The 26,832-nt window shown below is 43.2% G+C and overlaps 2 protein-coding genes across 6 annotated transcripts in view; both read left to right on the forward strand.

The window, feature by feature from the left end:
- LOC101465343 (V-type proton ATPase 116 kDa subunit a 1) overlaps positions 1–13,624 on the forward strand; it is a 28,767-nt gene extending 15,143 nt beyond the window's left edge. For 2 of the 5 annotated variants that reach the window (XM_004570356.3, XM_014410075.3), the window contains exons 18-22: positions 901–1,101; positions 3,361–3,378; positions 4,847–4,964; positions 5,097–5,268; positions 11,591–13,624. In XM_004570356.3, the coding sequence (XP_004570413.1) occupies positions 901–1,101; positions 3,361–3,378; positions 4,847–4,964; positions 5,097–5,268; positions 11,591–11,684 (603 nt within the window). In that variant the 3' untranslated portion in view covers positions 11,685–13,624. The remainder of the gene's footprint in view (positions 1–900; positions 1,102–3,360; positions 3,379–4,846; positions 4,965–5,096; positions 5,269–11,590) is intronic. The other 3 variants (XM_004570358.3, XM_004570357.3, XM_004570359.3) reach the window with 3 other exon arrangements.
- A 1,105-nt stretch (positions 13,625–14,729) lies between these two features.
- LOC101473007 (protein NLRC3) lies at positions 14,730–26,791 on the forward strand. Its single transcript, XM_076887164.1, has 12 exons — positions 14,730–14,851; positions 15,439–15,547; positions 15,850–15,963; positions 16,403–16,481; positions 16,630–16,852; positions 18,584–20,381; positions 20,484–20,651; positions 21,896–22,069; positions 22,229–22,402; positions 22,528–22,701; positions 23,869–23,915; positions 24,472–26,791. The coding sequence occupies exons 2-12, from the start codon at positions 15,459–15,461 to the stop codon at positions 25,032–25,034; spliced, it is 3,603 nt and encodes a 1,200-aa protein (XP_076743279.1). The 5' UTR covers positions 14,730–14,851; positions 15,439–15,458; the 3' UTR covers positions 25,035–26,791.
- The last annotated feature ends 41 nt before the right edge of the window (positions 26,792–26,832 follow it).

Raw genomic sequence — 26,832 nt, forward strand, 5'->3', positions numbered from 1 at the left:
TCTCTGCAGCTCTTTTCTGATGCTTCAGTTAATTTGGTCAAATTAGCCACAAGAAGGACTTTTTCCCATCAGGCCTGTCTGGTCAAAGGGACATTTGACCATTAGTGGAAAACTGTGGTCATTATCAGCAGAACACAGCTGTCACAGTAATGATTCCAGCCCCATTGTTCAATTCAGTTTTTTATATCGTTATATTGTGAGGGAAAGACAATCGTTCAGAGAAAATCCCAACCATCAAATGACACCGTAGTTTTCCTCTTGACCCAGAGGCCACGAGGTTTGCCAAGCTCTCAAAGGGCTGACACAGACAGCCAGTTTAAAATCACTTATAAAGCTAACACGCCTCCTTTGGACAGTGGGAGGACAGGGAGAGCCTATAAACTGAAGGCACCAGTGGATTCAAACCCACAACCTTGCTGCCAGGTGACTGTGCTGTCACATTAAACCACCTTCCCAAATTCATGTAGGTTAGCTGTGTTACAGCTAGCTGATATTATCACACACAGCCTTTGGACACATGGTGAAACTGCAGGTTTTGCTTTTCAAATTTAAGATTACTTCAAGGTCACAAAAACGCTTTTAGCCATGCTTCAGTATTTGTTTCCCAGCAGTTGTAAATCTCACACGAATGATGATGAGATCTGGGAGCTGTACAGCTGTTAGCTGGACGGGTCTTCAGGTCTTTGTGCTCAGCTGTGATTGAACCAGTGAGACTATTTTGCTCTCCAGTGAACGATTGCTTATTGAAATTTGAACCATTATACTTGATAAGGTGGTAAATATATCTATTTTTCTCGGTTTGTGGGTGTCCTGATTTACAAATTGGAGTAAATTAAGAAGGAAGCATCATCCTAAGGCTTGCTTTAAGCTCGACACAGCTCTTGTGGCTTTTGTATCTAGTCACAGAAGAGGGAAGAAACCCCTGCAGAGAATCTAGAGCAGTCTTTAGAGCAAACAGGCGTGTCCTCATCATGCACCGGACTCACTCAACAGGGCACGCAGAAGTTTGGAGGGGTGCGGGTGGGCAACGGGCCCACAGAAGACGAAGCTGGCATCATGGACCACGACCAGCTCTCCCAGCACTCAGAAGAAGGCGATGAGGTGAGTCTCATCACTGCCACATTCTGTCCTCTCTCAGATTCTGCTTTGAATTGGTTTCTGTTTCGAATACATATTTTAGTAGGATTGTGATGTGAATGATGCTTTCAGCGTCATATGGGCTCTGACTATTCCCTGGGCTCCCACAGATGCCCAGAGGTCACAAAGCACAAAATGTTGCAGCTCCATGTTTCAGATAGGACATATAGAGCAATGGCTGCTTATTTCAGGTGCAAATGGACTGAAATAAACACACTAATATCCCTTTATAGAGATATTACAGTGACGTGATCACAGCAAATGAAAAAAGATGGCTTTTCCATTTCAGGAACATAAATATGAACGAGAACCACCCCCTTTGTTTCAGTCAGTGACACAGGGGTCGGGTGTCTCTGGCTTCTCTTCATAATAAATCTTGAGTGTTTTTGTCGTGATGACTTACACTGCACAGTTAGCAAGGCTGCATTTATCATCCATTCACAAAGTAAATATGTAATGTTCTGGGACTTTCTCTGGAGATCCGTCTGGCTTCCTTAGAAGGATTACTTCCAGATCCTGACGATTTAATATGAGAATCAAACCTGTGAACCGTGTGGAAAAGCACAGTGGGTCCATGCGATGCAACTCTCACATCCCTGAAGTCGAGTTAAAGTTGAAGTGGTGTGGAAGCTGGTTCTGCATATCAATGCGTCACTCCACTGTGGCTCAGACAGGAAACACAAGAGGGGAGGTTCCTGTTAAAAACTGAGTCATGGTAAGAAGACAGGACACCCACTTTAAAGGTTTTACACATCACCACTAGGGCTGCTCAATTAATCGAATTTTAATCTCGATTACGATCTGGGCTTTCAACGATCATTAAAAATGACTGAGCCGATTATTAGCCCCTCCCTCGTGCTTTACTCTCGCGCTGCTCCGTGTGGACCGGCCTTTAAGGTGTCGCGGATAAATACAACAAAATAAAACTAGTACCGGTACCGAAAAAAAGAAAATTTATTCATAACACCCTGAAAAGACCCAGGAAAACCGAGTAAACGATAAAGACGATAACAAAATAACGCTGAAAACCGATAAAAACCCTGAAAACCAGACATTTCACACCTGAGCCTCAACTCTCGCGGCCCGAAACCAAACGACTCACGGACCGCTACCGGTCCGAGGCCCGGGGGTTGGGGACCGCTGATTAAGAGGACCCGAGGGAAGCTCGGAAAGCTAAGCAAAAAAAAAAAAACAAAAAAACAAAAAAAAGTTGTTATTGTTAAATAAATATCGTCAAATAATCGAGATCTCAATATCAGTGAAAATAATCGTGATTATCATTTTTGCCATAATCGAGCCGCCCTAGTCACCACATAATACAGAATCATCTGGCCTTAGCAGGTAAACACAACCTCAGACGACCAACAGCATGTGACATATTACACCGTGTCATTATTTGACAAGAATGAAGCTAAATTGCAGAAGCAGTGAGTGGAGGAAGTTCAGCCTTTAGCAGGTTAAGTAGCAGCAGGTGTGACCACCTCTGCGAAGCAGAACTTGGCCTTCAAGCTTTACGCTGTATGTTAACACAAAGCCACAGTCTTCCTAAAAGTGGAAGTCCGTGCAATGCTCAGAGAGACGGCAAAAAAACATAAAGCTTGTTCTGCAGCCTGAGCATCTCACAGCGAAGGACTTGACCATAAACGTCTTCGTATACCAAAGTATTATAGCGTCAGGTGAGGTGTCACCTGTCTGACGGCTGAAGCTCGGTTGACACGGGGTCAGCAGGAGTTGGAGGTGTCGTAATGGCCCAGTCAGTGACTGACATGCTGTGGTGGGACCTTCAGACATCTGTGCATGAAGTGGGAAGAAGAGTGTTTCAGGTTAAATGAGTGATGACATGGTGCAGCGTGTCCCGTGCTCTTCACTGAGGTGGGCTTCAGGGATGTTAGAGGTGTCGTTTCTTTTTACCATGACTGTAACATCAGAATTTTAGTTTACACTACAGGGACTCGTCACTTTTTAAAAACCTGCACAGAATAACAGTTGTGTATGAGACCTAAGCATTCTGGGAACAAACCTGAGCTCTTATTCACATCATTCACATCATAAACATGACAGAACTGAATGATTGTGTACGGGTTACAGAGCGAGACATCTTATTGATGAGTTCCACACACGTCCTCGCTTGGATCATGTCCCATTAAATCTGGGTGATGAAAACTTCTGAAAGATTTGATTGTGGATCACACCACTGACCTTTCACCTTTGCTTACTTTCAAGCACTCAGAGGAAGAGCCGGTAAGATTCAGAGTTTAACGTTTCCTGAGCATGTCTGAATGCTGGCTTGCTTCATTTGGTTTTTGTCATGTTTGAATTGTTTAAATGTGCTTTAATCCTGAACTGCCAGGCATGCATGAATGAAGGTACATGTTTGTTTGCATGACAGAGTGAAAAAGCCTCTCGCCCTGTGACAGGTGTGTTGAGTTCGTATATAGAGCTTTTCTATTCTAAAGCACTTTATAAGGATACTTGGTGTGCAGACTGGAGCAGGCAGGGATCAAACCACCAGCCTTCCAATGAGGAGATGACCTGCTCTTCATCCAGAGCCACAGTCATCATTATGGAAAAACGCAGAACGTGTTCAGATATCCAGTAACTGGGAAAAGATGAAGCAACAGTTGTTACTTTGTGACCAGATCAAAGAGCAACAGGTCAAGGGTCAGTTTTCACTAAAATCCATCTAGTTGTACTTCTGCACAACCGGAGTTGTTGCCCCCGTCTCACCGTTTCACCCCTAAAGCTGCGTCCATAGTCAGTCAGGTACAGCCCAAATTTCAAGCTGTCACCTGAGCAGAAGTCTACCTTTTGTTTCCACTATCAGCGGAAATGTTTCCAATTCAGTCATTGGCCTCAGTGTTTTGTGCCATTATGGCATGCTCGTATTCATACTTCTGTTTTTCATTAGTGATCCTTTGAATGGGAACAATGACTCCTGCTTCCATGAACTCCATTTGTCTGATCCAAAGACAAAAGGGGAGCATGGAAAGAGGAAACCAGATCAGCGCCAAGCAAAACCGAACAAAAGCTACACGGAGCGTTTGACTGCCATGTTTCCCCCTCCCTGCTCGCTCCACACAGGAAAGGCTAGCCTCGCTCCAGGATGGAGAAAATGGAGGAAGTGCGCGGGCTTTACAATAAACAAACACCTCCCTGAGCTGTGATCTGGCTGTGGATGAAGAAACTTCTCTGCTCTTTGTTTTAAAGCTGATGAGAGAAGTCACAGGCAGAGGTCAAAGGTCAAAGCAGCTTGTCAGCAGCAGAAGTAGCTGTTTCCCAGCTCTCTGGATTAGCATGCTCGCTGAGTTAAGCTACACAGCATGTGTGAGGGCTTCCTCCTACATAAACAAAGGTTACCCTGCAGCATGCTCTGCTTCCTAAACTACATCTCAGATTCTAAACAATGAAACATGTTCAACATTGATCCAGAGAACAAGGTGTGGTCAGAGAGTTCGTCATCATCATGAAGACAGGCTTATTTGTATGGGGCTACATACACTTCTAACCTGATGGATTCTCCAACTAAGAAGTCCTGAAGCCTGCTGAAAACAGGAGTTTACATCTGCTGTGAGAGCACACGTGAACACGTTCAGGAAGTGACCTGAAGTTAATCTGAAGAGAAACTGGGCCAATGTTTGGTTCGATTTTATGGTCACACCTCCTGCATGTACACACTCCTGTGCTCACGCTGTTCCTTCTCTCACTACAGTTTGATTTCGGCGATGTAGCTGTCCACCAGGCTATCCACACCATAGAGTACTGCCTGGGGTGCATCTCCAACACAGCCTCTTACCTGCGCCTGTGGGCCCTCAGCCTGGCTCATGCACGTTAGTAGCGACTCTCACACAGCTTTGTGTTGTTGATGATCATAAACATTCAGAGAAACAGAACTATGTTGAGTAATGTTGTTTACTGCTGGATATTCACTGTAAACCTTGTTGTCACGACTGTTTGCACAGAGCTCTCGGAGGTGCTCTGGTCCATGGTGATGCACCTCGGCCTCTCATCCAGGAGCGGGGGCGGGTTCTTCGGCCTGGCCATCATCTTCGCATTCTTCGCCGTGCTAACAGTCGCCATCCTGCTCGTGATGGAGGGGCTGTCAGCCTTCCTGCATGCCCTGCGTCTGCACTGGTTAGAGTCACACTTACACGCAAATACAGAGTATCTGTGACGGGGTGTCAGAGTCACTTTGTGATCTGGACCAGGGAAGCTCCCCTCTGTGTCGGTGTGACAGGCACAGTGTCCAGTTTTTGTTTTATGTAATATTCAATACTGAACTGTAACTTTTTCAAGGAAGCAAATTTGTATTCAGTGTTTGCATAAAAGCCTTATTTTGATGTGTTTGCTACGAGCAGGGAGGACACACATGAGGTCAGAGACACGTTTGAGCTTTTGTCCTCCACAATGAACAACGGCTGAAAGGAAAAACCAGCATCACTTTGCTTAGTTCCTAATGTCTGTCCAGCTTTGCTGGGCCTGTAAGTTTGCCACCCCTGATTTATGATTTGAATGAGGACAAAACCAACAGTAACACGGTGTTACTGTCAGAGCATCTTCAGTGCTCTTTGGCCCTGATTGAAAATCTGCTGGAGCCATCTTTACAAAAAGTCTCCCAGGTTTTCTGTTTGAGGCCTGATAACTGTACCAGCTGTAGAACGACTCCAGTGCAGTGTTGGTGTGTTTGAATCAGCACAGACCTGATCATAAGATGATTACCCTGACTGCAGAAAATATCCACTCACAGGCAGCTCCATGCATCGCACGTGAAAGCAGAAAGTAAACTGTCTTCAGGTCTAAACAGTCCCGCACTGATGGAAAACAAACACATGAGTGTGTGTGTGTGTGTTTATAGCATCTCATTGACATAATGGTTTCCCTAGCCGCGTACCCTAACCATTAAAAATGAATGCCTGACCCTGAACCTTTCCATAACCTAATTGTAACCCTGACACTAAAACCACATTTTGAGTCTCAAAAATGCCTTCAAACAAATCCTGGTCCCCACAAGGGCTGTTTGTCCCCACAAGCATAGTAAACCACCAATTTGTGGTCCACATGAACATGTTAATACCCACGCGCACGCACACACACACACACACACACACACACACACACACACACACACACGGGTACTTTTGCCAAAGCTCATGAGGAATTCCAGCAGAATCGGACCTTCTCAAACTGGTTTACTGAACTGTTATCATACCGAACTCCAGAGGACCTTACACACCTTCCAGCTCCATCGCCTCCCAGCACGCACTCCGCCCTGCTAATCCAACTACACTGACATACAGCAAATGTCAAACATTACACAGCAGTGAAATTTTTCAGCTGTGCAGTGTAATCGTGCTTTGGCTGGCAGCTGCACGCTGCAGCACACGTCTATGATTGCTTAGGTCAGGGGTCGGCAACCTTTAGCACCCAAAGAGCCATTTGGAGCCGGTTTCCACGCAAAAGAAAACACTGGGAGCCGCAAATACTTGTTGACATCTAAGATGAAGATAACACTGTATATATTGATTTTTACCTTTATGCTTTGTGTGAACAACTAAAGTAAGTAAAAGTTTATTTATTAAGCGCTTTTCACAGACAGGCAGTCACAAAGCGCTGTACACGAATATTAAAATAAACAATACAGTCAACAGACATTATACACAATGTAAAAGATCAAATGTAAAGAATATAAAATACGTAGATGAATTTATTATGAACTCCATGAAGTGCTACAGAGAAAACTACATTTTATTCATGTAATGAACACATTTTGAACTCTTAAAGAAATACAACAAAAGCTGAACTAAAATAATCCAGCAAACAAAAACTGCGTGGTCTGCAGCGCCGCTGCAGGGGAGGCGGACGCACCTGAGCTGCACCCGCAATCACGCCTCGCCGCCTTAACGTCTGGTGGTATGTGTGGGGCTGTGAGCTGCAAAGCTACAGCCGGCTGTGTGTGTACAGCAAGCGTGTGTGTAAAGTGGTCATTAAAGAGATGCTGAAAAGCGTGTTCATGCAAACATCGTCGGGTCTGCTGTGATATGTTTACAACGGGACTTCTGCTCCTGAACCTCTGCGCACAGCGTCTGCAGGTCGGGGCTGTACGAAGTCAGTTTATCTTTACAGGACTGTAAGCTGTCGTCTGTGGGGCGTGAGCGTGTTTGTTTTAACATAGTTCACGGTGGAGCTGCTGACATAATGTGGATCCGAAGGTCCATAACTGGCCTACGTGGGGCTGAAAGTCTCGATAAATGCACGCCGTTTCAGCTTCCACGAGTGTGACGCTTATTTTGAGCGATGAAAAAAATAATAGAATTTTATTTTTATATTTCAATATCACAATAATCTTCCAATTTAGAACTACAAGTTAAAAAAGAACTAATATAAATAAAATACACTTCATCTAAACACTTCTAATTTATTTTCCCAAACCACGCGGAGCCGCACTGTAAGGACTAAAGAGCCGCATGCGGCTCCGGACGTTTATTTTGAAAATCACAGGATATTGCAGAGGCCTATGAGGAGGTGGTGGAAGTGACAGATGATCCAGTACAGAGCACATGACATGAAACCATGATCATTAGCTGTGACTAAAGGGAAATGGACACCGGTGTCTCCAGAACGTCTTGTCCTGTCGAGTAGAGCGGGCGCAGCAGGAAGCACCTCTGAGGCGCACCACTTAGGTTTCCTCATGTGTTTTGTAAGAACTCCGTTTGTCCGCCGCAGCGTTTCATTGCATCCTCTCTGGGCACAGTGTGGATGCTCACCTGTACTCTGTGATAGCATGTATTGTAATGTGGGGACTGTAGTGTTGGACAGCTGTGGCCGATTAGTCTTTCCTGTCATGCTCACTGACGTCTGCTTGCTGGAGGCTCTGGTGCGTTTTAGTGAGGTGGCACCGTGGACGAGTCGGAAGAGTCGCACAAAACTGTCAGACTTACAGACGACAGCACGATAACTTTAACTCGTCGTCTAATGATGAAATTTACATTACTGTTTCGTGTCGGGTAGAAGTCCTGGTAGCAAGTGGCAAAACTCACAGGGTAACACACTGGCACTACAGTTGGTGTTTGAGCTGGTAGCTTTACAGAGTCGTTTATGGGCTGTCTACAAACGAACCACAGCACCGCTCAGGCTGGCAGAGTTGGTCTGCTGCAAAAAGGAACGCTCTGTGAAAGCTTTGTGTTTATTTTCTTTAATCCTTCACGTCTGCTTTCACACAGAGTTTACGTCATTGTTCAGAGAGGATGGCCTGTGTGTTTTTGTTGGATGGAGGCACAGTGGTAATGCTCAGCCTTTCCTCTCAGGCTGATTTGTATAAGAAGCTGAGGTGGACGCTGCTCCAGCACAGCTGTGTTACATCCACACTCTGAACAGTCCTTCAGTTTGTGTTGTCTAGTCCTACCTGTGTACCGCACACATGGGGCACTCACCATGGCGACCCCCTGCTGAGCGCAGCCTGAAGTGAATATGACAGCTTAAGAAGAAGGTGACGGGACAACTTTGAATCCCGACGACCTAATGAGGTCAAAGGTCAACTTCTCTGAAAACCACTGAGGATTTTCAAATTCGTACCATAGCTGCGTCCATAGGCTGAGGGGCAGCACTGGCAGCCTCCAATAATGATGTCATCCCCATAATCTAAGCATGTAGGCTGGTCACTGTGTGTGTGTGTGTGTGTGTGTGTGTGTGTGTGTGTGTGTGTGTGTGTGTGTGTCTGGCTCATGTGACCTGTTATAGCAAAGGTATGGTATGGCAAAGGTATCTGTTGGACCTCGTCCATCAACAATGAATGTTTCTTACAAAGTTGGCACTTCTGGCTTTTCAGTCGCGACATGATCTGTGAGAGCTGCGCGACTCGTACACGGAGAGTTTGTTCAGCAGGATACGTGACAGAAACGCGTTGTTTCCCAGCATGTCTGAACGGTACACATCATGATGTTCAGTTACTTTAGGTGTTTAAGGCGGTCGTGCACGAGTATCATCCCCAGAAGGGTTGACAGTAACGTCACAGCATCTGCTGAAAGTTCCTCAAACTATGCTGTCTGCTGTCTGCAGTGTGTGTGGTGTCCTGCAGTGAGTCGGACTTGTTTCAGACGGGTGCTTCTGTTGACTGATGACCTCTTGGTCACAGTGGGCGGTTCACACCCGAGTACTGCGTTAGCACTAGTGAGGCTGTGGTCCTCAGTCGACCGCCCACCGAGTGGATTTGCTGCCCCAAGTGAAGGAGTTCAAGTATCTCAGGGTTTTATCCACAGATGGGAGAAGGAAGAAGCAGGAGATGGTTGTGGAAGAGAGCTGAATGTGAAAGTGTGGATTTAACGTTGGATCGACCTCCCCACGCTCAGCCACAGTTAGTGTTGGACGGGCGATGAACAAGTCAGAGGTTTGGTGTTTGTGATGTGTTGTGTTTCTCCTGCATCCTGGGCCGTGTCTGTACATCACTTTTGTTCGTATCTAAGTCTGGAGCAACTTCAGATATTTCTTATTCAATCACCCACAGGGACACACAGTGAAGGTTCATGAAGCGTCAGTGTGTCGCTCAGCACACCTCTGTAAGCTTCAGAAGGAGCACCGGAGTATTTTTCACACAGCTGAGTGACTGAGTGGAAATGATGATGTTCAAAGTGAGCCTCCATGTTCCCCTGAGCTGTTCACGCCTCACACACACATTCTGATGAGCTGTCTGCACAAACACACCACAGTCCATAAAGCGTCGCGCACGTTAGGCTCAGGAATCTGTTTCCACGGCAGCGTGGCGAGGCAGATGAGAGGAGCGCTCGTTTCTTTCCTCTGTTTAAGTGTTGCCCTCTCACATCTCTGGAAGGCCAAATATTTGCCACAGCCGGGAAACATTCCTGGGCACTCCCTCGCTGACCGAGGCCAGCAACCATCTTAGCTTTTCCTCTTAAATGAAGTCATCACGGGTTGTCAGGGCCGGAGGCTTTCAGAATCCTAACTGTGGAAAAAACACAGCGGCTGGTTGGATACTGAGTCAGCCCGTGACAGACTGTAATGAGGTGAGTCACACGGAGTGAACCGTCAGGTCCTTCTAGCAGTTTTATTTCACAATCATGTGCTTTAAATGCTTTAAACTCCAAGTATCAGACACATGAAGTCTCGAACTGACCTGCTTCATCATTTTATTTTAAAGCCTGTAGAGCGCGCACACACACACACACACACACTTACGATCATCCTTTTCACATTGCTGGTCGGGGAATAATTCAGCGGCTGTGTGGGAAGGTTTACTGGAATGCCTCACACACACGGACAGATGAATTTTATCATCCTCACTTGTTTTTGTCCTGAACAGAAGTGATGTTCTGCAGCTCTGAGGTCAAACAATACACGTGCTGCAGGTTTCTAGACTTCTTTGCAGTGTGTTCTGTTTGCAACAGTCAGAGCAATGGAGCGATTGTACCGGTACCACACCAGAAGGTCCCAGATTAAAACAGAGCCGATGTGCATGAAGAATATGTTTGGAAAAGGAGTTGTCTCTGGAACAATGGCTTTGGCTGTCAGCTTATTGATGCACCTGATTGCTTCATCATAAATGTCTCACTAATGGATGAGCTGAGGGCGTGTTCCTCCATTTAAACGTCCTTGTACATGCTGTATCTCACAAAAGTGAGAAAAAGTATTTTGTTATATCTTTTCATCACAACGTTGAAGATATGACACTTGATACAATGTAAAGTAGTCAGTGTGCAGCTTGTGTAACAGTGTCAACTTGCTGTCCGCTCAAAATAACTCTACACACAGACATTAATGAGGACAGCCCTAAGTGAAAATGGTACGGCTCCAAACAAACTCCAGGAGCTAGGCAGGAAGTGAAGTGTGCAACTACAACGCTACAAGTTTACAAACTCATCAGCTGATTTGGACCAAAGTAAACGAACTGTAGCTGTGAGAACGCCCTCGGACCTGATTGGTCGGGTCATTCATCATCTCTGACCAAACTGTCACTGACTTTAGAGCCCAAATAAAACTCAGATCGCTTCTCGTCCACTCTCCTCCCACTGAGGTTGCTTTGATAATAACACATAAATACTTCTTTCCTCCTCCTGCTGTAACTGACCAACATCACAAAGTGCTGCTTGTGGGTTTCAGATGACTGTTGCTGTGCACTGTTGCTATATAAATAACATTGTGTCTGCATTTAGGTTCAATCCAAACTCCCAATTTGAGTTTTATCTTCTTTTCCGTTGCTGGGAATGGCTGGAAAGGCAGAGCACTGGAAAGGGTGTGGGCAGCAGCGGCTTGTTTCATTTAAAGCCACAAGTACAGAAACAGCCTCTGTGGGCGGGGCTAAAACAAGCGGCAGGAACCAGCTCTGGGGTGTACATGCTGGAGACATGTGGAGCTTCTGACTAGTTTAAAAAGGCTTTAACGGGACAACTTTCATACATGCTTGTGTGGATATTTAACCAAACAGTCTTCTCTCTTTTTCTTTCAGGGTTGAGTTCCAGAACAAGTTCTACTCGGGCCAGGGCTTCAAGTTTGTCCCCTTCTCGTTCGAGAGCATCCTGGAGGGAAGATTCGACGAGTGATCGGGCCTCGGCCCATCCAGCACAGTCTTCAGTGATCCCGTCCTGTGTTTGTGTGGCCGTGCATGAGCCCCAGTGCAGTGTTTTGTCTCCCCCTGGTGGCACTTTGTGAAGCTTTATTGTGTATGAGCTGTAGTTTAGTCCCTGTGAAGTGAAGCGTACTCCTGGGCTTATACCCACAAACCTGGTCTTTGCATTTAGACTGAAACACAGATATCACACAATCAGTCCAAACATTTTCACAAAGGTCAAATCAAGCTGAACAAAAGAATATTTTCATATGCAGCAGTTACGTGTATGCAGAGGTGCATCATCGGTCGCCCACAAGTTTATATACAATCAAACGTAAATAAATGATCGCGTCTCGCTGGATTTAAGGACATAAAGTCGTCTGTCTGTGTGACTGTCGTCATTAGTTCTCACATGCTGCTTACAGCTCACTGCTCCCTGGATCATCTTTCTATCCTTGGAGACCAGCTCCACCCGAGCTGCACCCGAGCTGAACCCGAGCCCCACCTGCTCTCATTCATCAGCTGCTGTGCTGCTTTCACACAGATGTGTGTAAAACCTGTGCTTGCACTGTATTGTTTCTGTGAGGACACACCTCGCTCCAGTCGTCTGTGTTGCTCTTTGCAGGTAATCATTGAAATAATCTGATGGCAGCTTCGTATGTGAACGTGGAGCTTTGCCCTCTTTGGTGAACCCCAGCAGAAGGTTTCACACTAGCACTAAATCTGGCCCTAACATCGGGCGGCGCTGCGATCGCTCATTTACTCCCTAAATGATTTTAAACTGATTAAGCTCTGTATGAATATTTGGTTCCCCAGTGGTGGAGCACTACTCCGCTGTACATATGTCAGATCTCTTATCACATGGTACATCTCATGATAAATGCTTTGGCTTACTGGAAATACAGAATGTAGGTTTTGTAACTTTGACTCAGTGAGACAACATCCAGTCGGCTTTGTCAGATATTTTGCGATGTTTCTTTGCTCGATCACAACTGTGATCATTCCTGTAAGTGTCCATCTTACACAGTGACGAGGTTCTCACCGTTTGATTCTAACTTTTTAAACAAGCATTTGTTTTTAGTCCCCGTACATCACCTGTGATGCATTGTCACATACTTTGCCAGTTCAGTCACACATGCTCACATATCAAAGGAGACTTTATGCACATGCACGTCTCCATCTTTGAGAGTTTAGATCACAAACTAAGGCTGTTGTTGCACATGAAACAGCACGTTGAGCTGTTTGTTGCTGTGAGTCGAGCTGTTGCACTCTCAGGACTGATTCCACGCAGACTGTGATTATTGGGAGAGTTTTCACTGGGAACCCACTGAAGATCCTGCTCCTGCAGTGACAACACCTCAGCTGTGATGAGTGTTTTCACAGGTCACGTATTCCAGGATTAAAGCATCTTTAACAATGTGATATCAGCATTAGAATCATAATCTCATTGCAGCTTTTAAAGTGAATGTTTGGTTTGAATTAGTGTATGGCTGTAACCTGCTCCGTCTCTGTTTCCTGCTGTAAACCAGTTAAAGAGGGAACTGTCCAAACTCTGTACCGTCACCTCTGATTGTTTCAAAGCTTGGAAGATAATATCACATATAGACTTCAGGACTGTCCTTTGTTTCTTTAGCCTTTTATTTAATGGTTTGAAATCAGCGTCCAGCATCTCCAACTCCTGAGTATGTCTGAGATTTAAGGTTTAGTCAGCCGTTAGTCGGCATTCATGTTGGTTTGATCACCACAGCTGTTATTGAACTGGATTTTCATCATCCCTGTGTTTAGTTTTATGGGAACGTGTATTTGAAGTGCTGTAATGAACTCGTGTTTCCATTTGGATGAGAAAAAAATCAGACGTGCTGTTGATGTTGAACAGTGACAAGAAGTGTAAAGTGTTAATGTGTTAATAATAAACAGACACCTGGGGATTCATGCTGTGTGTGTGTGTGTGTGTGTGTGTGTGTGTGTGTGTGTGTGTGTGTGTGTGTGTGTGTGTGTGTGTGTGTGTGTGTGTGTGTGTGTGTGTGTGTGTGTGTTCTTTTGTAAATAGATGATAAGTCCGAACACTTTATTGTGATAGATTTCCGATTAGTTTCCGCCTTTCAACCAGACTAACAACTTCCTGTTGGGGTACATCACCATGGTGCCTTCACCTGCAATCGTAGGCGCTCCACAGCATCTTATAGGAAATAAGAAATCCTAATGATCCATCAGTTCTCTGTAAAATAAAACCAGCATTCCCAGAAAGTCACATAAACCTTAGAGAGTAGAAATGTCTGTTTTACACACAAGTTTTTGTGTTTTCCTCTCTGATGAACAGAAGTTGATCCTTATGATTAGCTTCATTCCTTGCTTTTGTTCCACCATACCACAGCAGGGCAACTTGTTGACTGTATATAAAGTTCCTCCATGCTGTCGGACCACAGATGTCACTGCAGGCTTTTTCTAAAGGAAAACGTCTTCTTTCAGCTGCTCCCTCTTGGCGTCTCCACAGCACATCATCTGCCTCCATCTCCCCCGTTCCAGCATCCTCCTTCCTCACATCAGCCCTCTGCGTGTCCTTCACTGCATCCATGAATCTTTCCCATAGGAAACATTCTTTTCTCCTGATTCTTATACTCTCCCCGAGCACTGAAACTTTGATGCAACATGCCTTATTCACACCCATTCACACTTTTTCTATGCAGTGGTGCTTTCTTTCTAGCGTCCACACTCTGATGGATGCATCAGAGACCGTTTACCACCGGGGTTAGTATCTTGGCCAAGGTTACTACAGCTTTGCATCGACTTCTTTACAGCGGCTCTCACTTCCTCCGCCTTCCTCTACACTTCCTGATTCATCCTCCTCTCCAATTGTCTTCCTTAATCAGCTCCTCCGGGAGCCTTTTTCAGCCCCCTTTACTTGTTAGTACGCTTCCATCTGCACATCCTTTCCAAATCTGCCTATTGACAAATGCCCGTCTCTCCTTGCTTTGTAAATAAAATGGCTAAGAATAGATGATTTTGTGGAAATCCACCACTGAAATAATTCTGGTCACATCTCAGTGATCACGTCTCTGCCTCAGGGTGTCACTGCTGAGCTCTCTCCTCATTTCACAACTGAAAACAGTTTCGGTTTCATTTCTACGCAGAACTGCGGCTCGTTTTTCTGGCTACAAGGTATTTAAAAGTCTTCTTTTACCGAGCACCACTCATAACGTAACAATGTTGAATGTACATTTGAGCTTGTATGTAAAATGTGCAACAGCTGAACAGGTAAGAGGGCAGATACAGTCAGCAGGGAGTGGGCCGAACTGCGGGCCCAGCGTCGTTTCATTGGTTTCATAGTTTATATAATACATTTCCATCTGCAGTGTTTAATCACATAACATGCTTTGCGCTATCAAGCTATGAGTAATATCGGGCCAATGGCACAGTGTGGAGTATAACAGCTCACAGCATAGGATGCAAATATCTAATGGAAGTAGATGGCGTCCTGCGTATTTGTGCATCTTCATTCTACTGGATATAGTTTATCTGATGTCGGTATGTTTTAATATGACTCTATTTCTGCATGATCAAAGTCGACTTTGATCATGCTCCCGTTCTGTGGGTCCAGGTGAAATACAGAAACTAGCTGCTGCTGAGCTGTGTGAGTGAACAGGTGATGACATGAGCTTGGGCGCTAACTTTATTATCCAGCACAGTGTCGTGTTCGTAACTGAGCTGCCCAGCATTCATGTTGTTGTGTGTGTTCATGTGTTAAGACACTGTGGTCCACTCAGCCATGAGTCAGTGTGGAGACACAGAGGAGGGGGGCACACCATCTAAACATGCCAAGAGCATGGAAGCCTGCCTGGGCAATGAAGCTACGGGGTGAGACAAGAACTTCTTATACGGCATACAAACTAGTACTATTTCATTTTAAAATAATCCTGAGGCAATGCTCTGTGGGGGTCTCCCCCCATGGCAAACACAGTGAGCCATGTTGTAAAGGAAGTGGAGTAACCATGTGGGCTTCACCAAGTTATGTCCCTCTATGTATTTGTTTATCCAAAAAATCAGTTTTTAAAGCAAATGTTTACAAATAGAAAGTAAGTATAATAAAATCATTGACACATAATGACTGGATTTGATATCTTTGAAATTTAATATACAGTATGCTGTTTCCCTACCAGGATGCCGAAGCAGTTAGCAGGCTCTCCTCTGTCCAGCTCTATGTCCATGAAAAGTGACTGGTCTATGCACCCGCCTTTAAATTTCAAAGAAGGGAACCTCTCTGTTGACAAAAGGTAACATTTTGAAAGTCATAAAAGCAATCAGCCCTGCCTCTTTGTTTTCAAAAACATCACTAATGCTGCACCTAAGGGTTAAATGTCCACTCCATCAGGGACTTGTGAGCGTCTCATAGCACACTGCTGTCCTCACTCCTACACTTAGCTGATGTAAACTGTCAGTGTCCCGCCCACTTTACTGTTGTTCTGCATTTCATTTGGCTCAGTTAGTATTTCATTAATCCCACGTACACCTGTAGACACCTGTAGACCCTTTATCGTTACCTACTGGTCCGTGCTGTGCTGAATATGTGCCGATCAGAGGACAGATACCAGAAATAACTGTGTACATATTCAACTTTCAGTTTATTTATGCAGTGATCCATAGTGTTACTGACCATTACTGCATTTAATAATGTTAATTGTGGATGTGTGCACGTGTGCGCTCTCTTCGCAGAGTCAGGCAACAAAAGTCTGAGGTTCATAGCTGTCAGTCTGCTCAGCAGCATCAAACAACGTTGGACTCAGTTTTTATGGTGGGAAAGTCTAAAGCACATTTTCATCACTGTTCTGTTTCTAATTGGCTCAATGACATTCCCCTGACAGAGGAGAATATGTGCACAATGCATAAATAAATACATGCATAAATGCTGAAAGATAATTTCCTATAATATTGTCTTCCAGCTGCTTGAAGAGAACATCATCACTTTTGTGAAGAATGAGCTTAAAAGGTTTCAGAGGATTCTGCAGCGTTCCACCTGCCCAGAGAAGGACAGCGAGGATGAGGATGTGTTAGCTTCTAAGGCTGAAGAGCAGACATGGAGCACCAGGGAGGCTTTTGTGAAGATCACACTGGACTTTCTGAGGGGGATGAACCAGGAGGAGCTGGCTGTCTGTTTGCAGAGCAGTAAGGGCACTCCCACTGATGCAAAGTAGGGCTGGGCGATATGGCCTAAAATCCATATCGCAGTATAGGTTGAAGCATGTGCGGTAACGATATATATCACAATTTATTTTCTTCTGTATACCGTATTTTCCGCACTATAAGGCGCACTTAAAGTCCGTAAATTTTCTCAAAAATCAACAGTGTGCCTTACAATCCGGTGCGTCTCATGTATGAATTCTGGTTGTGCTCACTGACCTCAAACCGATTTCATGTGCTACACGGCGCTCAAAAATCTGTCAAAAATGTTGTAGTACGACTTTGGTAAGCTACGAAGCCGCACTGCTTGATGGATTGTTGGAGCATTACGGCTACTGTAGTCAGGAGCCTCGCAGAGTAATCTGGGTCCTAAACTCCGTCCACTTTAGGTCCCAAAGTCAAACAAACACTGCAGCATCACTGAGAGTTAAAAACTGTCTAAATTATTTCACCTTTAATAAAATGATCAGTGTTGCTGCTTTACCAGGTGTAACAATTAAGTTTAACATCCAGGCATCCATGAAAACAGAATTTATTAAATTCAACAGCGTTAGAAGTTAGCAGGAAGTTAGCTCGCTAGCTTCCACCTAAACATGCAGTGATGTTTGTAGGGTTACTGAAGTTGGGCTAGCTGGTATATAATGATGTGCTACGTGATTGCTAGCGACACAGCTATGTTAGCATATATAGCAGATATATATATATATATAAACACAGTGAAGCTGGAGGATGAACGCTAACTTTTTTCCAATCGATAAAAGTTAACATGAGGGTTCCCGATGGTTAGGGACAAATGCAATCGCATGGCAGGATGCTCTAAATGGACCAAACTTCAGTCAGGAGAACAACTGAGATAATCCATCCACAATACGAGGTTAGTCATTAATATACTGCAACAACATGGGAATAGAGCAGCTGCCAGAGAATTCAGCATTAATGAATCAATGGTACAGAAGTGGAGGAAGCACAGTTTTTGGCTTTCCTCATATTCCAAAAGTGCTTCATCTCTTCACTATTACTGTTGCTGGCATAATTTGCAGATGATTTTTCTTGCAGCTGCTGCAATGCTTTTGACCAAAACAGGCACTTGATGACATCATCAGCATGCACTATCGCAGTAGAGCGGTATAGTCAAAATCCCTACCGTTGGTCAAATTCATATTGTTTCTACCATATACTGTTTATACCGCCCACCCCTAATGCAAAGCCTCAGTCTGTTGTGGGTGCACGTAGTCGTGTACAACGACTGGGATATGACACTATAACCCAGTGATTTCTCTGCGGCTAACGTACTATTTAATGAGTCTAAAAATAAGAAATCATCCACACGGTTAGTCATTGTCTGTACAAACATTACAAGTATATTTAAAAGTACTTGATGAGTCAATGTGACCTTTATTTCACAAAGCAAGTCATTAAGAAACGATTCTTGTTGTGATTTGGCACTGTATAGGTAAAACTGAATTGAATTAATTCCGCAGTGGAGGCATTGCTGAGCAACTTGGGCTTCTTATTTTGCCCAGTGATATTTGGCATACAGACTGAAGCAGCCAGCCCAAGAGAAGCACAGAGAAGCACAGAGAAGCACACAGCTGTCGTGGTTATCAAACAGATTATATTTTATCCTCTGCTAGAAAAGCCTCATATTTTAAATTTTGACCAGCTGTTCATTGTTCTGAAATTTTAACACCATCTCATTTGTTTTTTGTCCAACAGGAGTGGGTGCATCCATTTGCCAGGATAAACTCAAATTAAATCTTAGAAGGAAGTTCCAGCATTTGTTTGAGGGAATTACTAAAGTAGGAAACCCAACACCTCTCAATCAGATCTACACAGAGCTGTACATCACAGAGGGAGGGACCGGAGAGGTCAGTGACGAACATGAGGTCAGACAGATCGAAACAGCATCTAGACGACGTGCGAGGTTAGAAAAGACAATCGCCTGTAAAGACATATTTCAGCCGCTGCTGGGAAGAGATCAACCAGTCAGAACAGTGCTGACAAAGGGAGTGGCTGGTATTGGGAAAACGATATTAACACAAAAGTTCACTCTAGACTGGGCAGAAGGCAAAAACAACCAAGATATCCAGTTTACATTTCCATTCACTTTCAGGGAGCTAAATGGATTAAAGGAGGAAAAGTTCAGCTTGGTAGAACTCGTTCATCTCTTCTTCTCTGAAACAAAGGATGCAGAATTTTGCAGATTTGAAGACTTCCAGGTTGTGTTTATCTTTGACGGTCTAGATGAGTGTCGCCTTCCTCTGGACTTTCAAAATAATAAGATCCTAACTGATGTCACAGAGTCCACCTCAGTGGATGCACTGCTGACAAACCTTATCAGAGGAAAACTCCTTCCATCTGCTCGACTCTGGATAACCACGCGGCCTGCAATGGCCAGTCATATTGATCCTAAATGTGTTGACGTAATAACAGAAATCAGAGGGTTCACTGACTCGAAGAAGGAGGAGTACTTCAGGAAGAGTTTCAGGAATGAAAAGCAGGCCAGCAGGATCATTTCCCACATTAAAGCATCACAAAGCCTCCACATCATGTGCCACATCCCAGTCTTCTGCTGGATCACTGCTACGGTTCTGGAGGATGTGCTGAAAACCAAGAAGGGAGGAGAGCTGCCCAAGAACTTGACAGAGCTGTACATCCACTTCCTGGTGGTTCAGGCCAAAATGAAAAAGGTCAAGTATGATGGAGGAGCTGAGACAGATCCACACTGGAGTCCAGAGAGCAGGAAGATGATTGAATCTCTGGGAAAACTGGCTTTTGATCAGCTGCAGAAAGGAAACCTGATCTTCTATGAATCAGACCTGACAGAGTGTGGCATTGATATCAGAGCAGCCTCAGTGTACTCAGGAGTGTTCACACAGATCTTTAAAGAGGAGCGAGGACTGTACCAGGACAAGGTGTTCTGCTTCGTCCATTTGAGTGTTCAGGAGTTTCTGGCTGCTCTTCACGTCCATCTGACCTTCATCAACTCTGGAATCAACCTGCTGGAAGAGGAGCAAACAACCACTCAGATGTCAAAGCCTAATCAATATGAACTGAAACTCTTCTACCAGAGTGCCGTGGAACAGGCCTTACAAAGTCCAAATGGTTACTTGGACTTGTTTCTACGTTTCCTTTTGGGTTTGTCACTGCAGTCCAATCAGACTCTCCTACAAGGACTACTCAAAGAGACAGGCGTAAACTCACAGATAAACCAGGAAGTAGCCAAGTACATCAGGGAGAACATTGGGGAGAATCTGTCCCCAGAGAGAAGCATTAACCTGTTCCACTGTCTGAATGAGCTGAACGACCACTCTCTAGTGGAAAGGATCCAACAGTCGTTGACATCAGGAAATCTTTTCACGGTTAAACTATCCCCTGCTCAGTGGTCTGCTTTGGTCTTCATCTTACTGTCTTCAGAAAAAGATTTGAATGAGTTTGACCTGAGGAAGTACTCTGCTTCTGAAGAAGGTCTTATGTGGCTGCTGCCAGTGGTCAAAGCTTCCAGTAAATCTCTGTATGTTCATGCACGACCAGATAAGTCACTGTCACTTTAAATACTGTAAAGAAAGAGAAAAAATGATTAACTTCCTACTTGTTTTTTTCCTTACCCCATCAGGATGATTGGATGTAACCTTTTGAGCAGAAGCTGTAAAGCACTGTCCTCTGTTCTTAGCAAGTCCTCTAGTTTAAAAGAGCTGGACCTGAGTTACAACAACCTGCATGATTCAGGCATAAGGACAATGTTTGCAGATCTGGAGAAAAACTTTAAACTTGAGGTTCTCAGGTTGGTTTCAGAATTTTTACACTAAAATTGTATTATTTAAATATATAGGTTAGAAAATGAAACAGGGAAAGTCAGGAAACTGTTAATCTCCATAAGTTCATATGTGTATTTTCATACTTACCATTAATTTTTAGTGTGATGGCTGCACACTGAGACTCTTAAACTTTCAGCTGGATCCATTTAAACATTAAAGGCCACTCTGTGCTTTCAGGTCTAAACTTGGCCCCATAATCTAATAATGGCCAGGTCAAAGTAAAAGCTTTACTCAGTGAATATTCTTGGTGCTAAATAGCATACAAATAGACTGATGATTATTTCTAATCCACGTTCTTTTGCTGCAGTTCGCACAATTTACAGGTCACACAGACAGACAGACAGACAGCCCAATAGATAGATTGATAGCTTGATAGATTATCTTAGGAAGAAGAAAAACATAGATCTTATTTTTTCTTAAAAGAACCACTGTATTACAGCAACCAAAAAACGTGATTCAATAAATCAAAATCTAAATTTTATATAATAAGAAGAATTCATTTCTGAAAAAACAAACAACAACCCCAAACAAACGCTGAATTACAGGTTTAATGTGGGTTCTTTACATTTAACAGAAAAACACAGTAAATGGGGACATCAAGAGCTCAGAATAATCAATACTTAAATGTAATTGTATTTAATTAAATATAATTAAAGTATACATCTCAACAGGAACACTGAAATGAGGGGACTTCAGTTAATAAAATCAAATAGTGTTAAAAAAATGGCTAGATTCCCTGTTAGTGGTTTTAAAATAAATGGAGGCTGTGCTCTTCAAGATCATGTCCCTTAAAGGTCCGATGGTGTAATGTCCAAATACCTCGGAACAATTATAGATTCCAAACTGAACTTTGAAACAAACTGAGAAGCTTAGTCATGTTTCACAACGCTGTCTTATTTCCACCTTAATAAACCATGATGATTTCATTTAACATGATTTTAAATCAAATTGTGAAACAGAGGAGGCATTTTTGGTTTTATTTATTTCTTCATTATGCAATATTATGCTTTTCTGTTATCTCTGTTTGTATTGAAAATGTATAGTGTCGATGAATGACACCATAGTAACCTGAACCTACCCCTGAATGAATAAATCTATATTCAAATATTTTTCAATAATTCTCATTAGTACGAGCTGAAATTTGTTTAGTTTTTTTTCTGTATTTTTTTTATTCCACATTTCTGATGAATGCTCAATATTATGTCTTCAGGCTAAATGGCTGCGAGCTTTCATGGAGAAGCTGTAAAACTCTCTCCAGAGTTCTCAGCAGTCAGTCCTCTACTCTGGAAGTGCTGGATCTAAATAATAATGAGTTGACGGATTTAGCAGTCACGTATCTCTTCACGCCACTTGAGAGTCAACTGTGTACACTGAAGATTGTCAGGTAAGAGCTTTTCAACAACATGTGACAACATTCATATTCAAATCAGCACTTCTGAACCTGTGGTGCCTAACATTCAGAATCTGAAGGGTCTAGTTTGTCCTGAAAATTCTATTTTGCTGGATTTCTTATAAATTTTACTGAATTCTTTTTTTTCTTCAGGCTGGGTGGCTGTAGCCTGTCGAATGAAAGCTGTGAAGCTCTTGCTTCAGTCCTCAGTTGCCAGTCATTCAGTATGATAGAGCTGGACCTGAACAATAATGACCTGCAGGACTCAGGAGTGGCGCTGCTGTCTTGTGGATTGAAGAGTCCTCAGTGCAAACTTGAAACTCTCAGGTTAGATAAGAATATGCTTTTGTTTTTTGTTATTTCAAGTTTTTTAATGTTGTCATATCACACATTTTCTACAGTTAATGCAAAATTTCAAACAGATAAACCCAATGATGTTGAAATGTTTACAGCTTGTCAGGTTGTCTGATAACAAAGAAGGGTTGTGCTTCGTTGAGCTCAGCACTGAGTTCAAACCCTTCTCATCTAAGAAAGCTGGATCTGAGTTATAATCACCCAGGACCCACAGGAGTGACGCTCTTCTCTGCTGCACTGCAGGATCCACACTGCAGATTGGACTCTCTAAGGTAGGAAGACAGGTGCTCGTAACCTTATTCAAATTAAGACTTCAGAAACCAACCTATGGATACTACAAGCAACCTGTCAGTCACATGTAAAAACATTTTTGGTTACCCTAACTGGAGCAAGAGTGTACAAAACAAACATCATGTTCTACTTAATACAAGTGACTGAGGCTATAAACCCATCAGAAAAGTCTTTACCAAGGTCAAACAATACCATAGCCACCCACTCAATCCAGTTCAGTTCAACTTTATTTACATAACCCCAAATCACAACAACAGTTGTCTCAAAGCGCTTCATATTGTAAGGTGAACACCCTACAAAAATCAACAAACAAACCCTTATTGGCAAGCACTTGGCAACAGTGGGAAGGAAAAACTTTAACTTTAACAGGAAGAAACCTTCAGCAGAAGCAGGCTCGGGGGAGGCGGGGCCATCTGTTGGGGTGAGGGGAGGGAGACAGGACAAAGACACGCTGTGGAAGAGAGCCAGAGATGAATCATAACTAACCATTAAATGCAGAGAGGTGTATAAACATTTAGAGATTTGGAAGAGGGGAGTGAAGAAGCCCACGGAGGCCTCGGCCCATTGCACTGTAACTAAGGGAGAGTTCGGAGTCACCTGATCCAGCCATTAGTTTATGCTTTAGCAAAAATGAAAGTTTGAACCTTAATCTTCAAAGTCGAGAGGTTGTCTCTCTCTCCCAAATCCACAATTCGTTCCACAGAAGAGGGGCCTGAAAACTGAAGGCTCTGCCTCCCATTCTACTTTTAAATACTCTAGGAACAACAAGTAGGCCTGCAGAGCGAGAGCCAAGTGCTCTAATAGGGTGATATGGTACTACAAGGTCATTAAGATAAGATGGGGCCTGATTATTTAAGACCTTGTATGTGAGGATCAGGATTTTGAATTCTGGATTTAACAGGAAGCCATTTTGGATTAGCTGAAGGCTTTTCAGGGAGTTTTTAGGACTTCCTGATAATAATGAATTACAGTCGTCCAGCCTGGAAGTAATAAATCAGATTTTTTTAGAGGACAGAATACTGTTCTGAGATGCAAATTTTTAGCTAGTCAAGCACATCGTGTCTTGCTTATCCTCCAAACTCAGCTAAACAAAACCAACGAATGTATGAAAACATTTTCATGTCTCTTTGTTTGAATTATTATTCCAGGCTGGACAGCTGCGGAGCTCAACGATTGAAACCAGGACTGAGGAAATGTAAGTGTTTTTAGCTTGATTAATGAAGCTAAAATGAGCTTATATATATATATATATATATATATATATATATATATATATATATATATATATATACATATACATATACATACACCGAGTGTCATTCATCTAAAGAAAAGACAGATCTATGACCTGGACTTTGTGAAGGTTTAAATACATTTATGATCAAACTTGATTATGTAGAGTTTGTATCATTTCTTTGATGCCTACCAAATGTCTTTGAACTCTGTTAGCTCACAGTTAAAAGATTTGTTTCATGTTTTAGCACCGATGTGTTGTTATCACATTTCTTAATATTAAGTTGGCAAAAAGATTTTACCTTTTAAGATTTTATGCCTTAAACTTGCTGACTTGCAGTACATTTACTAATTGTTTATCTGAAGCTGTAGTATAAAATAATTTGATATAACAATGGATTAATTTGCTCTGGGTCATGTGATCTGCGTGGTGATGCAGTCATGTGATGTGACTGGCATCAGTGCTTGGCTCTGTGGACGGTTCTGACGGTTCTGTTTTCATTTTGATCTGCCGTCAGACGCCTGTGAACTCAAAATGGACCCGAACACAGTACACAGGAACCTTTACCTGACAGAAAACAACATTGTGACAGATGACGACGAGGAATGGCTGTATCCAGATCACTCTGAGAGGTTTGAGTGCTGGTACCAGCTGATGTGTACACGTGGCCTGACTGGTCACTGTTACTGGGAGGTGGACTGGAGTGGGCTGGTATCTATAGGAGTGACTTACAGAGGGATTAAAAGGAGTGGTGATGGTATTGACAGTCGTATTGGTGGGAACAACATCTCCTGGAGTCTGGACTGTTCTGCTGACAATTATTCTGCATGGCATAATAACTCAGTCCGGATCATAGATAGCCCTGCTCCCTCCACTGAAACGAACAGAGTGGGAGTGTATTTGGACTGGTCTGCTGGCACTGTATCCTTCTACAGAATCATTTTTGATACACCAACACACATCCACACGTTCCACTGCAGCTTCACCGAACCTCTTTATCCTATCTTCAGGATACGGTCAGAGTTCACCTGTGGTGTTTACAACTCTGTGTCTCTATGTCAGATGGATGCAGAAGACTAGAGACAAACTGCTTTCCTTACACGTTTATTTGAAGCATTTTATAATTTGAAGATAACTGACAAACATGGACTATAATGGACTATAACAGACACAAAGTTTTACATCTTGGTTTGGCAGCTGCAAGTCCTGTAAGAAGCAACAACTGAATAGCATTGTTAAGACTGCCAGGAGGATTGTTGGTGCCCCTCTCTCGCCTCTGGAGGAGATCTACAAACAGGGCCGCATACACAGAGCTATCTCCATCATCAGAGACCCCCACCACCCGTCTCATGGCCTGTTCTTCCTCCTGCCGTCTGGCAAGAGGTACAGGAGCATCAGCTGCAGAACCACCAGGATGCTGGAAGGCTTCTTTGCACAAGCTGTGAGACTGATAAATGGACTGTGCCCCCTCCCCATCCACTCAGCTACTCACACAGCTACACTGTAAGATCCACAATCGGACTGTGATGCCCCCTATCTGCACACACACACACACACACACACACACACACACACACACACACACAATATACTCCCCAGATACACACACTACTTACTTTAACAACTCCCTTCTGTGAAAGGGCTGCTGCTACCTGTATGAGTGTGACTGTTTAGACTTGTGTTTGTTTTAGAATTTAGATTTTATGTTCTTTATCCCCATTTATTGTTACGATTTTTTACTGCTCTTTTTAAAACTTTTTCTTTTTTAAATTGTATTGACTATTGCACTGTAGAGGCTGGTGAGAAACAGTATTTCAGCCTGGGTAACACCAATGACAATAAACGTGAAACTAATAGACTATAAAGATGGAAAATTAAGGAGAAGAGCATTACAGGACATCCAGGCCTTTATACGTTTAATACATGCCTGTATTGCTGTTTGTATCACTTGGCTTCATGTATAAATAAAGAGAAGGGTATTATCTGCACTGTTTTCAATGACACAGCCTAAGGGAATCATGTATGCTATAAAAACTGTTGGTCGCAGCAGAGAACCTAGTGAAACTTCACACCAACTCTTTTGAAGAAGAGGACTCCCTATTTACTTGAATAAACTGTAAATTATCAGATCGTTATGATTCACTCATGTGTAGCTTAAATGCTGAAATAAATCTGTCTTGGACCATTGTCAGAGCTGTTTGTTGCTGTACGTCTTATTTGCTAAATGCAACAAAATATGGTATTACTCTAATGACATGGCAAAATTAAAATACTAAATAATCATTTTTAAAAATCCATTGCAGAGAAGTTACATTTGGTCAAAGATTTAAATTATTTCCACTTATTAGTGATACTGAAGGACCCGTCCCATCCTGGCAACAAACTGTTCCAACTTCTGCAATCTGGTAGAAGGTTCCGCATCTTCCGGGCAAGGACAGAGAGACTCAAGAGGAGCTTCTATCCCCAAGCCATCCGTGCCCTAAACACACACACCCGCCCTCTCACATCATCTATAATTGACTGAGACAGGACTCTTCCAGACACTAAACCAAGGCACAATGTACATTTCAATTCCTTTAATTTTAAATATGTTTATATTGTCTATCCTGTAAAATAGTCAGATGTCTATTCATATTAATGTACAGAATTCACCTGCTTGCTGCTCTTACTGCACATTCACCCAGTGTATATACTATATGTGTATGTATATGTATATGTATATATATAATGTTCTTCCTCTACACCCCCCCCCCCCAATTTTTGCACATGTCGAGGAGCGTGTCAGGCTACATTTCACTGTGTGTTATACTTGTATAACTATGCATGTGACAAATAATAAAGAACCTTGAACCTTACAGTGAAGGCTGTTTCATCTCAT

The sequence above is a fragment of the Maylandia zebra genome, linkage group LG8, assembly GCF_041146795.1.
Source record: "Maylandia zebra isolate NMK-2024a linkage group LG8, Mzebra_GT3a, whole genome shotgun sequence".
In the NCBI taxonomy this organism is placed as follows: Eukaryota; Metazoa; Chordata; class Actinopteri; order Cichliformes; family Cichlidae; genus Maylandia; species Maylandia zebra.

Coding starts and splice junctions, on each gene's coding strand:
- LOC101473007 (XM_076887164.1), top strand. CDS start 15,459: ATGAGTCAGTGTGGAGACACAGAGGAGGGGGGCACACCATCTAAACAT. Junction 16,482..16,629: donor CGTTGGACTCAGTTTTTATG/GTGGGAAAGTCT, acceptor ATTGTCTTCCAG/CTGCTTGAAGAGAACATCAT. Junction 20,652..21,895: donor TTTAAACTTGAGGTTCTCAG/GTTGGTTTCAGA, acceptor TTATGTCTTCAG/GCTAAATGGCTGCGAGCTTT.